Source organism: Gobio gobio, assembly GCF_949357685.1.
Source record: "Gobio gobio genome assembly, chromosome: 8".
NCBI classification, from domain to species: domain Eukaryota; kingdom Metazoa; phylum Chordata; class Actinopteri; order Cypriniformes; family Gobionidae; genus Gobio; species Gobio gobio.
The window spans coordinates 27,433,919-27,451,008 of NC_137114.1; the positions used below are offsets into that span (position 1 = coordinate 27,433,919).

At 40.3% G+C, this 17,090-nt stretch overlaps 1 protein-coding gene across 2 annotated transcripts; it reads left to right on the top strand.

Moving 5' to 3' along the window:
* The first annotated feature begins 1,910 nt into the window (after window positions 1–1,910).
* Window positions 1,911–16,682, top strand: akap1b (A kinase (PRKA) anchor protein 1b). Of its 2 annotated transcripts, XM_079824473.1 has the most exons (12): window positions 1,927–2,096; window positions 2,833–2,984; window positions 5,876–7,440; window positions 9,957–10,090; window positions 10,364–10,490; window positions 10,580–10,707; window positions 10,992–11,169; window positions 11,249–11,399; window positions 13,265–13,332; window positions 13,420–13,493; window positions 13,572–13,637; window positions 14,035–16,682. In XM_079824473.1, the coding sequence occupies exons 3-12, from the start codon at window positions 5,901–5,903 to the stop codon at window positions 14,095–14,097; spliced, it is 2,529 nt and encodes an 842-aa protein (XP_079680599.1). In that variant the 5' UTR covers window positions 1,927–2,096; window positions 2,833–2,984; window positions 5,876–5,900; the 3' UTR covers window positions 14,098–16,682. The 2 variants fall into 2 exon arrangements, with proteins under 2 accessions (XP_079680598.1, XP_079680599.1); XM_079824472.1 differs by lacking the exon at window positions 2,833–2,984 and having other exon boundaries at window positions 1,911–2,096.
* Window positions 16,683–17,090: the final 408 nt, after the last annotated feature.

Here is a 17,090-nt window from a genome sequence, read left to right on the forward strand (position 1 = left end):
AAGGGAAGGAAAAGATGTGGTAGAAAAAAGTGTACAAGCAATAGGGATAACCGCACCCTGGAGAGGATTGTGAAACAAAACCCATTCAAAAATGTGGGGGAGATTCACAAAGAGTGGACTGCAGCTAGAGTCAGTTCTTCAAGAACCACTACGCACAGACGTATACAAGACATGGGTTTCAGCTGTTGCATTCCTTGTGTCAAGCCACTCTTGAACAACAGACAGCGTCAGAAGCGTCTCGTCTGGGCTAAAGACAAAGAGGACTGGACTGCTGCTGAGTGGTCCAAAGTTATGTTCTCTGATGAAAGTAAATTCTGCATTTCCACTTCATACTTCCTACTGCTGACCAACTTTATGAAGATGCAGATTTAATTTTCCAACAGGACTTAGCACCTGCACACAGTGCCAAAACAACCAGTACCTGGTTTAAGGACCATGGTATTCCTGTTCTTAATTGGCCAGCAAACTCGCCTGACCTTAACCCCATAGAAAATCTAAAAAGGAAGATGCGATATGCCAGACCCAACAATGCAGAAGAGCTGAAGGCCACTATCAGAGCAACCTGGGCTCTCATAACACCTGAGCAGTACCACAAACTGATCGACTCCATGCCACGCCGCATTGCTGCAGTAATTCAGGCAAAAGGAGCCCGAACTAAGTATTGAGTGCTGTACATGCTCATACTTTCCATGTTCATACTTTTCAGTTGGCCAAGATTTCTAAAAATCCTTTCTTTGTATTGGTCTTAAATAATATGAGATATAATGAGATACTGAATTTGGGATTTTCCTCAGTTGTCAGTTATTATCATCAAAATTAAAAGAAATACACATTTGAAATATATCAGTCTGTGTGTAATGAATGAATATAATATACAAGTTTCACTTTTTGAATGGAATTAGTGAAATAAATCAACTTTTTGATGATATTCTAATTATATGACCAGCACCTGTATATTCTAGGGCAATGTAATTAAATCTAAATGCAGAAAATACTCTGTGGCTTAGACTCAACTCCTACAACTCCATCTAAAGTGATTACAGTTCTACAGAGTTTTTGTAATCTTTCTATTAATCCTAAATATATGGGGGAAACTAAAGGACAGCATAACTGCAACATCTCTTTATTTGATTTAAATAAAATAACCCAGCTTTGTTAATCCAAATAAATAAATAAATGCAAACACCAAAAAAGGCAATTTGGTGGCTCAAAACATTTTTGAGGACCCAACTCTTTTTTGACCTGAATCTGTTAATTATCAGTTGTGTAATAATCTGTATAGATAATTTACAGATGCATGATTAGGGGAACTGACAAATAACATGGATACATTTTAACCCATATGATTTTTAATATATTTTAAATTACATTTATTTTATGTTCTGCACGAGTTCAGCATTTCATTTAAGTTTTTCATAGTTTTAATCAAATTTTTTGCCTTTCCCAAGTTTTCTTATTCCATAGTCTCTCAGTTAATATGGCCATTAACTGCGTGTATAATAATTATACAATAATATTGTTTAAACGCTTTTTGAAGTACTTTTAGATTAAATGTAGCACACTGATAGACGAGTCACAAACAGTTAACTGATCGTTCAAAATGTGGCAATCTCAAAATATACTGAAGTATACCAGACGTTATCATATGCAGGGGCAAAGTTCAAAGTTTAACAGCTAACTGTAATATAACATCAAATAAGTGCTGCTGTTTTTACTTTAAATTTGACTAACTGAAAACACATTTTGAGTTACAGTTTCTTGAATCTATGTTGAGTTTGTCACGTTCACGTTTTATTCCCTAAATTAAAATAACTAAACGACGTCCCCAGCAGCCACGCGAAGTCCGAGACCACTATAATCTCGCGACATTTCCATACATTGAAATTGAGCGGGGACTTATCGCGAGATTTGATCAGCTGATGCGTCTCTGTTTTTAGAGTGTGCGTTCGGACGGTCAACACGTGGGGAGGAGAGAGACAAGAGACACACACATACACACACACACACGAAGCTGGGGGACACGTTGGGATTGTGCTGGGCCTTGAATACGTAACATTAATATTATACTGTGGCGGTGCAAGGGACGCATAAACACAGTGAGTATAAATCGCGTGTTTGGGTTTTACTTCATATGTTGGTAGGTGAAGCTTATACCGCAAAGAGGGAGCCCATTTTAGCCGCCTCTCTTGATTAGTCCTGCTGTCTGGTGTTGTGTTATGCTATGCTTAACATAATATACAAACTGGTTTTAACCATCTCACATTCAACCATCTCATCATGACAAATGATTTCCATCTTCATTGGTTCGACAGTATATGTTTGACATTGCGCCAGTGCTATCCGATATCCAAAGCGCCCGAAAACGCTTTAGCTTCAGCGGCTAACTGTCGCCAAATCTGACTTCAATCCGAATGGATGGGTATTAAATCCTGCACGTCAATTCATTTCTAATTATGCAATTGTTAGACGTAATTTATTAGCTAGTAGACCAGGTATCATGTCTGACCACCTTCAACTGGCATGACCAGTGGAGTTGCCATGTTTTGGAATACCTTTTTTAAGTTAGTAACTTAAGTAGCTGGTTGACCAGGTTAGATGTACTACAATTTATCTTGACCATTTTAGGCTAGGTTGACAGGCTGGTAGCTGATTTGTTGCTGTTCCTACTCGCTAGAAACCATGCTAAGCTGGATATTTCTATAAGGAGATGTAAATTGGATATTTGTGAGGTCTAATTAATAATGCTTCTGGGAGCTATTGTAATTTGGTGTGGTCATTCTGCAGAATGACAGGGAAAACACGCTCTCCTGCTTTTGTTCTCCTGTCTTAAAGTCAACTCGCACCTTCATTCAGCTGAATTATGTACCGAGCCACATGGACGAGCGGTTTCTGTGAACTCATGGATAATTCAGGGCCTCTCTGAAGGAGGACTCGGTGGAGGGTTACCCCGCTGAAATCGTTTTAAAGTCAAGATACTTGAAGCGGTCAGTGCTTTACATTGAATATCTGCATGGGGTTGTAATTCATTCAGGGGCCTACCACGCGTACTGTAGGTCAATATCACCTCGATAAGCGGTTACGCGTGTTCTCCTTTATTTAATCACCTCGTTTATGTGTAGGTTTCATTGCTGTCACAAACCGTGGAAGCTCCTGCTTATATTTGTCTAAATTCGCCCTTAGTCCTTATCGCAGCAATGAACAGTTAGCTTGACTGCTAACACACGCAGCATGCATTACAACCTCGCAGACATCTGGCTTAACGTGCATATTCGTCTCTGCCAAGACGTGCACCTTCATGCACGATTATGTCGTGTTATATTATTGACTTTTGCTGCGTTGGCAGTGCGGTAAAACGCGCGCGTCACTTGACTTTTGTGGTTCTCCTGTGTAATTCTCCACCAGCAGCCGGTGCGCGTAACGAGCACCGCACGCGCTGGAGGGTTCAGAGGTTCGCTTTTGTATTCTGAATGCTGCAGCACTAGTAAGCCGCTTACTTGCTACCAATGGGCTCGTATGTAACGTGTTGCGCGAATGACTTGCTACGGTGCCCTCTCCGTTATCTCTACACCTCCCCAAGGTCGAACAGCCACCGTGCAGCACGCGCTCGGATCTTTTTCTATGGTCCGCTCGCGCACGCGCTCAGGCCATGATATGACGGCGAGCGTTGTTAACTCGGCGAGCGTTTATTTAACCTCATGCTGAAGGTGAACACAGTCTTACTGAATCCGTTTCAGTCATTTCCTGTGCAGAAACCACAGCTAATTGTTAAACGTGGTAGCTTGAAACGTGCTCTCGAGACCGATAACGCTAACAGACGCTATAGTATTAATTTTATGACCAGACCAGCCCTGCATAGCTATACGGTTTCATTCAGTAGAGAATGGGAATGGAGAGTGGGTCATCATGTATGTTACTACTAACAATGTCTGACATTGTTTGGTGAATTGGGAGCTGTTTATGTGGCACTTAAAATAAGTAGGGTCAATTTGTTTCATGTTTTTAATGGAATGTTGTTTAATTTCAGAGGGTCAAGTTAAATGCTGTATGAACGATTTTATTTTCTAATCGGTTTACAGATTTAGCTGTCTTGTTCATCAAAATATGGGATATATCTGAATTTTTTAACTTTCTTTTACAGCAATATTAAATACATGTAAGGACATTGTGTATGAAATGGGTTGAACAATACAGAATGGGTGACAGAATTGTAAATTCAGCTCCATTAAGGCTGTCAGTAGGGGCTTTCTATTTTGGGAGCAACTTTTAGATTTTTTTTATAAACCATTTTTTCTTGCAATTCTGTACAAAGGCTCCAAATGACATCTCATGTAATATTTCACAGGGGCTGCAATGCTATGATATGAGAATTTTTATTAAAAAAAATTAAGCTATTTCAGATGCTATTACCATGGTACTTAAACAGGGCTGTAATCCGCAAGTCCCTACTAATAATTAGAAATGGTCAAATTGCAAATAGTTTTTCATCCTTAAATTCCTTTAAATCCTTTATTTACTCTCTTTAAAGGAAAAAGACCCCCCCTGTTCAAGACATGGCTTTGCTTTGTAGTTAGACATTTTGTTACTAAATAATTACAGTTTTTTTTCCAAAATATTTTTGCATATTCAGAACCAACTTTGATTTTGTTCAGTGTATTTGTTCATATGCTACACGTTGTAGTCATTATTCAGTGACAGTCAGGGGCAGGCTGTCTTTTGAAACATTATCTGAAAGCTGAAGAGAAACGGAAACCCCTTTATCTTTGGTTACTATGTACAGGAGTGAATGGGAGGGGTTTAAGAGGGGTTCCTCCTCTTGTGGAGACTGGGATATGCTGCTCCCATGATGGAAAGGCATGCATGAATGTCCTTTTTTAACTCTGAAAGGATGCTCCTCCCATTCAAGCAGTGAGGTAGACATGGCACGTAGTGCTCAGCAGCCTCTGAGGTTGAATGTCAGCCATGTGATATTGTCCCTGAAGTTTCTGCATGGCTGCCCTGAAGTCTCCACTCTCTCACTGTAAAGCAGCCTAAACGAGTGCTGCAAACAGTGCAATATGGAAAGCAATTTTAGTAAAGTTTTTTTATGTTGATTATTTGCTTACATTTTGATTGTATCTCTCTCTTGTCTTTTAATTACATACTATATAATTATCAATATGTAATATCCAGTGCAAGACGTTTAATGCCTATGCATTTTGCATAACCGCGAGCTAGTTGTTTTCTAAATGTTACACATACTTGTGAACAAGACAAAGGAATGCATGTTGACTAGGGTGCAATTTACCAAGAAGATGAGGATGAGTCACCCATTCTTTCACTACTTCCTAAAGGCAACTCATCCTAAACCGGAAATAAAACATTTTATTACACACCTCTCTTGAATGCTTTCTGATTGGTCTGTGGTCAAATGTTTGCAACTGGTTTCTAGCTAGAAATGCTGTGCTAGCTTAATGTCTCTCATATCACTCTGGTCTCTTCTTGCAAAAGAAAAAAAATTATCTCATCAATATTTCATGTCCATTTATTCATTTAAATATTTAAGTAGCTGTGCCGTTAGTGTGTTAATGTCTTTTGGTTGTGCCAAAATAAATAACTTAATTGTGATCCTTGAGAACTAGCTTTGACTACTAATATTAAAATATTGTTGATTTTGTTATTAGAACGTTCTCTAAATACCCCCATTTCATTAAAATTAAAGAAACATACTGGATGGCTAACGAGAGCTTCAGTAGTGGTACAATTTTGATTTGTAGTTATTAATAAACAATATGTTAATTAGTTTATGGTCTGGCCATTATATTGCAACATATCACAGCACTGTAAATTGTCAAGTCTTGCTTTTGACAAATTTGTTTCTTTTTTTTTTTATCTGCAGGTGTAGCTGCTAGGGTCTAGAGGAGATGCCACTGAGGTTCCGGTCCTTTGTTCCGTATACGCTTCCTGGAGTGCTAGCGCTCATAGGCTGGTGGTGGTACATCTCCCGCAAGAAAGAGCGAATCACCAGCCACGACAGTGAGGAGGGGTCAGTTATGGGCTTGCGGACCTCCTCTGGCGAGGGCAGCAATGGAATGGTCGACAAGAGCTGCCCCGCAGCCAGCAGCACACACCGTCGAACCAGCCGTGACAGAGTCAAGGCCAAAGAGCACAGACCTGTTGAGCAGGAAGTTGTAGCGGAGATTCACACGCCGGTGCTAAAAGCCACTGCGGGAGAGGCTCTTGGCGCCCCTCCAGTTGTCTTGGCGAGTGGACAGCTAAGTGCTCCTCAGAGCAGTGCAAAATCATTGCCCCCACAAAGCCACCCAGAGACCACCAGACAGACGACTCCTGTGTCATCTTCAACCCCAACAAAAACAGTGGAGGAATGCCCTCATCACAAAAGTACCGAGGCAGCCCCTGACAGCAAACCCTCAAACCAGTTACTGCCAGATCTAGCAAGTGCTGGTTCAATCAAGAAGCAGGTCGATAACCAACCACTAATTAGGCAGCGTCCCGCAGAGCTAGCCAAAGCAGAGCGACCTGAACCGGAGGGAGAGGTGGCCACTGAAACCTTGGCACCGACTTGTGCTCAGAATCTGCCAGCTGACATTTCAAAAGATGAGCTGGCCTCCACTGCGTCCTCAACGGAAGGCGAGGCTGTCTTGCTGGAGACCTGCAGCCCAAAAACACCTCTAACTCTGACCTCTTTCCCCAACTCCACCAGTACACCCCTCTCAGAAAGCTCCACAGAGGCCCAGCACCATGAAAACGGAGACCTGGGCCTGCCGGCCGAGACCAGTCCAGACATGCAGGAGCTCCAGCGTCTCGCGGCAGGGCTGATCACTGAGGTCATCTCGGCAGCCACCCAGGAGGTCATGGCGTTCAGCAGCTGTGAGTCCCGGTACAGCAAGGTCTCTGAAGCGGCCGACAGCAGTACGCCGGCTGTAAACGGTAAGGAAGTAGAGTCGTGTGTACCTCCTGAAAGTACGGAAAGTGAAGAGTCTCGGGCTGTACAGATAGCAGAAGAGATTGTCAATGGTTGTCTGGCACCTTCGCTCTGGAAGATGCCAGAGAATGAGAAAGAAAAAGGCTTGTTGACTCTGCCGTCTGGAGAACAGTTGGAGTCAACGCCAGTTCTGGCCAAGCTGCAGGCGGAGGAAGCTCTTGTTGAAGACTCAGGTTGTAGCACGTGCCAATCCGAGGATGGCGTCAGCAGTGAGGACCTCCATAGCACGGGAATGTCCTCGACAGTGTATGAAAGCAAGGAGGACCTCATTCAAATTTCAGGGACTTTTAGGGCCTCAGAGGGTCATGGAGATGGACTGCAGGAGAGTCTTGCTCTAGTTACTCCTCAGGAGTCTCCGCTTACTGCAGAAAATGTTGCTACGGTTTGCGAAGCAGCGCGGTTGAACGGAACAGGCCTCAGGAATGGCGCTAGCGAGGTAGAAGCTGACCAATCAGGAGGTGAGTGGTTAAAGTTCTTAAGAATTTAAAGGAATGAATTCTGTCATTTACTTAATTTGCTTAACATTTCCATAATAACAAAATTATTTAAATAAGTTTGGTTAAAACTTGTTAGAAAGTATATAAGGGAGAGTAAAAGATGGCCATTTTTATTTTTGGGTGCACTGTCCCTTTAGTCAAAAAGAAAGCTAAATTCACAATATTGAATTCCGTACATGAAACGGCCCCAAAGCATCTCTGTGTTGCACACTTCATGTGAACTCCATCTTGGGAGATTGTTTGATTGTGCTTTGCTTAATAGTGTGGGATGTGGTCTGCTTATCGTGCATTAATGCAAAGCGATTTAGTTTTGCTTTTCCCCCCATGTAGACCCATGTTGTGTAGTGTCAAACATTTGCTGGTGTGAATATAACTCTCCCACAAAGCTTTTCCATCTAAATGAAGGCGCAAAGGATTGGCATCATTTACTGACATGCTCACGGTTTTCAATTGGCTTTGTTTTTGTGTCTAAATCCAGCCAGCATCAATCCTCTTCTTGACATTTGGCCAGATGTAGTAGTGCAAGAAAGCCTGAGTCAAGGGTACCTCTCAAACTGTGAATAGACTCTCTGGAAACCTCAGATGCTCAAATTCCCAAACAGTGTATGTTACATGAGCACAACCGCATGTGCACAGCTGTTTTTACCACTCCCTACTACAGCAACTTCCTTACATGGATATCAGCGGCGTCTTGCTTTTTTAACTTCAAAGCAGGTGTTAGAAATGGCCAGTAGTTGGTCTGTTATTGGTTATTCAACAGATGTTTTTACCAGAATGTGGTACTGACCATTTTGCAATTATAATTGCAAATTTGTTTAAGGCAGAGTGAGTATTTTTCTGTTGATTTGATGACAGGAAGCACTTGTGTGGGGTGTGTGAGTGATTTGCCTGAACCCTTGTGATGTGTTGCCACACCAGCTGCTGCTCTGATCCCGAGAAAGGTGTGGAGACTGGCAGCACCTACGCTGCATCCAAAATCGGATTCTTCCCTACTATATAGAATGCGAAAAGCAATATGCCAACAGAGTGGTATGTCTGAATAAATAGTATTCGAGTAGCATAGTATAACAGTAGGTGAAAAGTCTCCGGATGACCTACTACTTCTGGCGAGATTCTGAAGTGTGCATTTGATGGACGCTTTACTATCCCATGAGGCCACAGGAGGGGATTTATAAATGGAGGTGAAGCGATACAACTGATGCTGGTAGGTCCCATGATAATGACAACATAGCGGATGTAGTAGGTCCGAATTAAATTCATACTACCCATATTCATACTTAATAGAGCATACTTTTTTTTAAACGGTCGCAAGTAAGTTCAAATTGAAATGTCAGTGTCTCAGCCTGTTCTCTCTTGAATGAAAAGAGAAGATTAAACAGAACCTTGATGCTTCTTTCCCGTTAGTTAAAACCGAGTAAATGGGCAATTGTTGATGCTGTCAAGTAGTATGAAAAATGTCATAAGCTTACTGCTTTAATGGTATAAATCAAGAGCAATAGCTGCAGTGCTTTTTGTCCTGAGGAAAGAGGCTGGTTGTTTTGTTTGTTAATGGTCCTTGTCATCTGTTGTGTTTGTTATTGTTACCCCATGGTTACTTGGCAAACAGTGATGACCTGGCTAATCAGGCATTTGCGTTCAGTCTGTTAAAGAATGATCTGTTTAGACCCCTTGAAAGTCATTGATTTGGGTTGCAGTAATGTTGTCTGGAGAATGTGTGGAATGGATGCCATTTTTTTCTAACTATACTGACAATAGTTTTCACTATATCCAGATCATCTTGGGATTAGTTGCAGGTGACTATTGATTTCTTTAAGCTAGCGGTCATTTTTATTTTACAGTTGTGTACAATTCTTTTCAGGATTATTTAATGAATAGAAAGTTCAAAAGAACAGCATTTATCTGAAATGTAAAGCTTTTGCAACATTATAAATGTCTATACTGTCACTTGATCAATTTAATGCATCCTTGCTGAATAAATGTATTAATTTCTTTTAAGTTCTTTAAAAAAAATTAAAAAAACATATAACTACCCAAAACTTTTGAACGGTAGTACAATGTTACAAAAAGCTTTCCATTTCAGATAAATACTGTTCTTTTGAACTTTCTATTCATCAAAGAATCCTAGAGAGAGTTTTTAAATTGTAAAAATATTTCACAATAATAAAGTTTTTGCTGTACTTTTGATCAAATAAAAGCAGCCTTGGTGAGCAGAAGAGACTTTTCAAGACCATTAAAAAATTCTTAATGATTCCAAACTTTTGACCGTGTGCGTGCGTGCGTGTGTGTATGAGACAGACACACACACACACACACACACACACACACATGTGTGTATGTATGTATTTAAAATTTGTAATTACCTTTTATTTAGTTAGAAAACATATATTCAATCGTCAATTTTTCAAACATTTGCTGAAATCAATGAAAGGATTCTGTATGATTTACACCGCCAACATTTGTGTTTTTCCCCGTAACAGGTTCAGATGTGAATAGCATGGATTCGGTAGACAGCTGTTCCACCTTGGGGGCGGGAGATGGCCAGCCGAGTGGCAGCCAGACCTGTCAATCACAGAGCTCAGAGCTTGTTGTGTGGGAGATTGAGGTGCCAAAGGTACGTTTCTGAATTCTGATTCGCATTGTTCTATATCCATCCATCAAAAAAAAATTCTGAAACCATTTTAAATTAAGAAAAAAGCTTTGCACCTAACCAACCCTTTATCTAAATGTCAAAGCACAGAGTAACTTTTGTCAACACCAACACCTCAGTGACATCTGAATGCATAGCGCAATATAATGCCAGCTAATTAACTTTGTCAGCTAGTCGATCATTATGTATGAGTTCATTAAAACCCATCTTGATATCTGTGGTTCTCTGATTTTGTAGCATCTAGTGGGACGGCTAATCGGCAAACAAGGGAGATATGTGAGCTTCCTGAAGCAGAGCTCTGGTGCTAAGATCTACATTTCAACCCTGCCTTACACTCAAGAGTTTCAGATCTGCCATATAGAGGGTAAGTCGGTCTCTCCGAAGGGTCATATTTTTCCATTTCAGCCATGGCCTCTTTGGATCGATTGATTTTTGTTATGGTTTGGTTCTTAGGAACCCAGCAGCAGGTAGATAAGGCGCTGGCCTTGATTGGGAAGAAGTTTAAAGACTTGGACCTGACAAACTTGTACGCCCCACCGCCCCCTCCACTAACGCTGCCCTCTCTACCCATGACTTCCTGGGTAAGATTAACTCCTTCCTCCCTCTCCTGCAGACTACATAGTCCGCTACCTTTTAAGGCAAAATTCTGATTCTCATGCAGTAACACTTTCTATGTGTGTATATATTTCTCCCCGTAAATTATCACATTCAATTTAATAGGACCTGTAAGACTGGATTTAGGAAGGTTTTATCCGTTTGTTGTGGTCATGTTTCTTGAATAAAATCAAACTGCAACCAAACAACAGACATAATTCCTGCATTTTGACATGCTAACATGGTGCTTCATTGGATCTGTCTGGTACAGCTTCTGTTGCCCAATGGGGTGACGGTGGAGGTGGTCGTGGTGAACATTGTATCAGCCGGTCACCTGTTTGTCCAGCAGCACACTCACCCTACGTACCACGCTCTGCGCAGTCTGGACCAGCAGATGTTCCTGTGCTATTCACAGCCCGGCACTCCCCCATTGCCATCACCTGTTGAAGGTAAGATGCTCCCCTTTTTCTCATTTCTCATTCCCCGTTCTCCAGAGAATTACTCATTTTCTCTCATCTCTTTTTCCAGTTGGAGTGATTTGTGCGGCCCCAGCTGTCGATGGAGCCTGGTGGCGAGCGCAGGTCATCTCCTTCTACAAAGATTCAACCGAAGTGGAAATCCGATATGTTGATTATGGAGGCTACGACAGAGTCAAGATTGACACCCTTCGACAGATCAGGTTACTTTTTTTTTATTTAACAAATTTTTTTCCCCCTCTGTGCTCTGAAAATTATATTAAAAAAGTGTGCCCTGTACTGTAAAGTTCTTAATTAGGGTTGTCAATAGATTACCTTTTTTAACTAAGCATCCTTTTTGTCCGATGAATTGCACACTTATGAAATTATGCAGTACTGAACAGGACCACATGGAGATGCTAAACAAAAAAGCCCTAAACCAACCTCCTTGACCTGACTGCATATACCTACTACAGTGCTCAGAACCTTTCAGAATTACTAAACGCATGACAAACCAAACATTATCCTGAATGTGTATGAACAATGTACCGAATGTAGTGAAACGTGACTGCCTAATAATGTAAATAGCCTACACTATGTGATCAGTGCAGCGAGAGGGAACATGATTTGTTTGTGTATCAATATAACAGACTCGTGCATGCTTACTATACGACTCCTGTACATCACCGCAGTCGTCTTTACCTTGATTGGTCCATCAAAACTTTACTAGTGACTGAGAGCCGAGAAGCATAGTTTGCATATCATCTGGCCATACAGCGGTGTTCCATTCAGTCTGTATTTCATACGGCGTGATGTGTGAGGGCTTGCTCTCTTTAGAAACAATCACAGAATATGACAGAGCTTGTGTTTTTAAGCAAAACACACACTGGAATGTAGAATTAACTGAAATTCTACTGTATTCTACTTAAGCAACCCTCTACGGACATAAAGAAGCTTGATTCGCCGTTGTCTATTACATTTATTTTGAATGATCTGATTGCAAACAGACAAGCGAAATTGGGGTAAAGGGTTACAATAGAAATTTCTGGTTACATTCATAGATAAATATACATGGATGCCTCAAAGATGTTTCCACCATATTGGAACGGTCAAAGGCGGGCTTTGAAGTTGAATGTGCGAATGCAACCATAGTTGGACACGTGTGAATATCTTTATCTTCAATAGACTTAGCAGATTTTCTAAACGAATACAATATAAGGCAATTTTACCATAGTTTAAAAACCTGTAATATTGAGTTAATACAAGTAGAAACACAAACCAACATTCACACCTGTAAAAGGTTATCCCATTTCTTTAGGAAGTTTTTAGGAAGTGCACGTGACGCAAATTTCATCATCAGAAGAGTACGCGTGTACTGAACGCGCACTGCCAGATCTTTGTAACCTTGCATACTTTGTACGTGCAGGTTGCACATGCGCAGTATTTACATGGGTTGTAACTCGTGGCGAGAGATTGCTCAACTACACACGTCGAACGGCCATGTACACGTATCAGTCAAAAGAAGTATACTTTGCAAGGCTGTGCGTTCGACTGTGCGTATACATTCGCGTATGCGTAAAAAGACGAAGTATACTTTCTGCTTTAACGGTTTTGAATTAATCGCATCCGTTAACGCATTCACATTGACAGCCCTATTCTTAATATTATAGTAAACGATCATATCATCTGCAAAAAGTTAAACAGAAAAAAACCCATAAAATGCATATTTGAACACTTCCATTTAGGGGTGCTAAGATTTTCGTTTTTTTGTTTTTGAAATGTCTCAATGCTGCATTTATTTGATAAAAAATACATCAAAACAGTAATATTTTGAACAGTTTTTTTGCAGGATTCTCTGATTAATATTAAGTTCAAAAGAACAGCATTTAATTGAAATCGAAATTTGTGTAACATTTTATAAATGTCTTAACTGACACTTGATCAAAATCAATTTGCATGGTTTCTATGCAGTTATGATGAATTTCATTGGGTGAAATTCAAGGTACTCATGATCAACCTCCCGTGTTTAGATACCATTCTCATCTTCTTTAGTATTTTGTTGTTTCTAATTACAGTCTTTCTTTTTCAGGTCGGACTTCGTGACATTACCGTTCCAAGGAACAGAAGTGTTATTGGACAACATTGCCCCACTTCCAGGTTTGCCTTGTTCTTTTAAATCATAGAAGTTGAATTTGTCATCACCTCGTCCCAGCTGGATCACACTCTTGTTCACGTCTTCATTAGGAGAGGATCGGTTCTCAGCAGAGGCCAATTCTGCGCTGGAGGAGATGACAAGAGGGGTTCCATTGCTGGCACAAGTGAGTCGTTAAATCATTCATTAATGTTGATGCTTTTTACAAGCAACAGATATTTTAATGGGCAATTTTCTCATATAGGTCACCAACTACGACAACAATACAGGACTTCCTTTAGTACACATGTGGAATATGGTGGGAGAGGAGGTAAAATTATCATAATTACTATAATTTTTTTTTATTTCAATAAATATATATTAATAGGAAAGGAGGTAAAAAAAATGCCTTGTTTTCTTTTTCTTTTCTGTTTTCTTTAAGCCTTTTAAGAAATGTTAATTCCAAAATCAAAATTCTGACATTTACTCACCCTCTTGTTTCAAACCTGTCTTCATTTCTTTTTTGCAACACAAAATGGTGCAGAATCTAACCCTTTTAAATAGACATTAACATGGCAAAAGTGCAAAAAAATGTTGTGTACAGTCCCAGTTCTGTTTTTCATATGCAATCTCACTCATTTTGAAGGGTCTTTCATGCTTCACATTTGTCTTCGATAATGAGTAGCATGAATAACATGATGATGATACTTGGTTCCTTTTTTCTATAGCTGGTCCTGCTCAACCGCACTTTGGCAGAGCGAGGTTATGGCACCTGGGTGGACAGTTTCTGATCCTCCAGAGCTCCCTCGCTCTCCTCTCCTCACTCACCTAGTGGCCCACCTGCCCCTTAATTATCATCACTCGTCATGAATATCAGCAGGTTCTGTCCTCCTCACCCCACCGTGTCCTACACCACCTCCTACCTGAAGTGCGTATCACCGGCTCTGGGAATTTCTTTTTGGTTTGCTCTCCCCTCCATCCTGCCTTTTTCTATTTTCATTTTTCTTTTCTAACCCCTTGCGAAAGAAATCGATGTACTGTATGAAAGAAAAAAAAAAACTGAAGAGAGAGCTAAGCGTCAATGACTGAACAACCAACAAGGACTGAATTTTTCTTGATTCTGCTCCTGTAAATTAAAATATTGTAACTAAATAAAGGTTAATCATGTTTTCCGTCCAATCAGACTCCTTCCAGCACAAAAACAGACTGTGGATTAACATGCCATGGATGAAAAAGCTGTAGTAATAAAAAAGTATGTTTGTGAAGATAACTATGGTGCAGTTAAGACTCAGTGTTGTTGCTGCTGACGTAATCCTGAGGCTTGAGACATCATGTTTGCATTTACGTTATCACGGCTTCGTCCCAGCGTTTCACTCTCCAGCCAGGTGGGTCTTCTCCATACAGTTCGGCAAGGAATTAACGACCACAGCTCCATGTCCGCCATCTCGATGTCTGTACAACAGTGTGGCCTTAGAGGTTATTTTCAGCTCATGACATCCCTCTTCCCCACACTCTGGATCTGTAGGAATCCAACTGCCTTCGGCGTCAATAGGCCTGACACTAAGCATCACTTCATTTACTTCACTGATTACAAAATCCGTTAATCCAGGAGACGTCTGTGCCCTCCTGGCCTTTGGGCCTTTTTTTTAGGAAAGACTACACAGAGTCTTCAGCCCTAGAGGGACGCTAGAGCTTGAATGGTGCTGCAATAGATGGCAAAAGGGCCTGTGCGGCTAATTCTTATCTGTGGAGAACCTAAAAGAATGACTACAAAAACCAGAACACTACTACGTGATGAGGACAGCAGGGCACTTCCCTTCTGGGTGGATGAATTGCATTCAATGGGTCTGTGTGTTTTTATATGCATGTAATTCTGCTCCAAAGCACGTCGAGTCACATGTCACATCATCATCAGTGTGATGGGCTGCTTGCTTTCGCCTCACTCAAGATCAGTCTTGCAATAACGTCACGTCTAGTAGACCCATTGCCATTAATATCTCTTTGCATTCTGTAAATAACATGTTATACAGTGTCCAATCCCAGCAACCCAACCCAATTAGCTCCTAGGAGAAGCTGTTGCTACACCTACCTGTCTTGGAGTAAAGCTTTAAGCCTTATCCATTGTTCTTTTTTTATGTTTGGTTTTACATGGGATGTAATTAGGTCTGCTTTATTACTGTATAATTTGTTAAAGTATAATGAGACAGAGATTAATATTCCCTTTTTTGTATCTTGTCATTAATCATGCTCTTTTAGTCATTGAATGGCTTTTTGGCCAAGGCTCGTCCCTTTTTCTGCTGCTGATTTATTGCTAATCTAATGTTGGACTCCAGAATGTCTAAGGGCGTCCCTGCATGGGACATTCCCAGGCTTTTAGCTTGGTTATGGTTTGTTTGATTTAGTTTTGATTGTTAGCACTGCAGTTGTTAGCTTCTAATGCCCTTGATACATTTTTCTAGTCTCAGAAATAAACAAAGCTCCGTTATTATATATTTGGCTTTTTCCAGAACAATTCTGGACAAAAACAGTTTTATTTTTAACACTACTATTTTGAAACGATAATGCTCACTTTAACGGTGGTATGTAAACTGACAGCGTCGGAAGGTAACGTCGACTGATAGAAAGCAGGTTTAGACGTCTGTGAGGGGAAATTACACGTTTTTTCACTATGCTATGAGATTTTTCTGCAATATTTCCCTCACAAACTCATGTTTCTGTACTCTCTTACGTTCATCTCAGGTATGAGCTTTTCATTTATTACCATTTTGTGTTCGAGGAGAGTTTTTAGTCCTATTTCATTGATGTTACCTGTGTGAACGTGCGCGGCCCATTATAGGTATGCCTGCACTACAGTAGGTGAATGAATACCACACCGACCTCAGAGCCGAAATGTTTATTTGTCTTTTAGGTCTGTTTGTTTTATGGTTTATGCATTGATCAAGCCCAGTTAACTACTGCATACGCGCTCATATCTTCACTGACATGGCACCAGTTCAAATGTGTGCACCTGTATCTTCCTACCCGCTCTCGTTTAAAGAAAAATCACGCTACTTAGACCTGTCCAGGTGTGTGTGTGTATATATAAGATGTCTCACTGTACTTTTGTAAAAACACTTGGAGTGAGTGTAGGAAGCAAAAGGGAACATGTTTTTTTTTTTTTTCTCATCACCACCTAATATCTGCTCATTTGTTCCCTGTTGGTAGGATTGGTTTGCAATGTTTGCTTAGCTAGATCATTAATCATTTGATTATTTAAATGAGTGTAAGAAATCCTGCATATACATGTACAGGTCAGTTTTTGCCAGACTCATTACATGGTTTGATTCTTGGTTGTACAGATATATTGAGAAAAAAGAGAATAAAGTTATTAAAAACATTTAATGTTTTTACATTTAATGTATTTTAGTTATGAAATCATTGTGCCTGGCTTGTATTATACTGTACCAAACAAACCAAAGGTTTAGTCTTTTGATTTAAATATAAAGCCTATGGTTAAATGCTTGATTAAAAAAATGTATTCGTTACAGGGACTATATAAATATATCTAGAGGATATTTTAAGTTATTTAAGGAGCTAGGCCTACTGTTCAAAAGTTTGGGGTCAGTAAGATTTTGGATGCATTAACTTGATCAAGTCACAGTTGCAAAAAAAAAAAAAAATCAACTGTCAAAGAATACACAAAAATATCTATATTGAGAAACGTCAGTTTAATGTTTCTTGAGCTGCAAATCAGCATATTAGAATGATTTCTGAAGGATAATGTGACTGAAGACAAGTAATGATG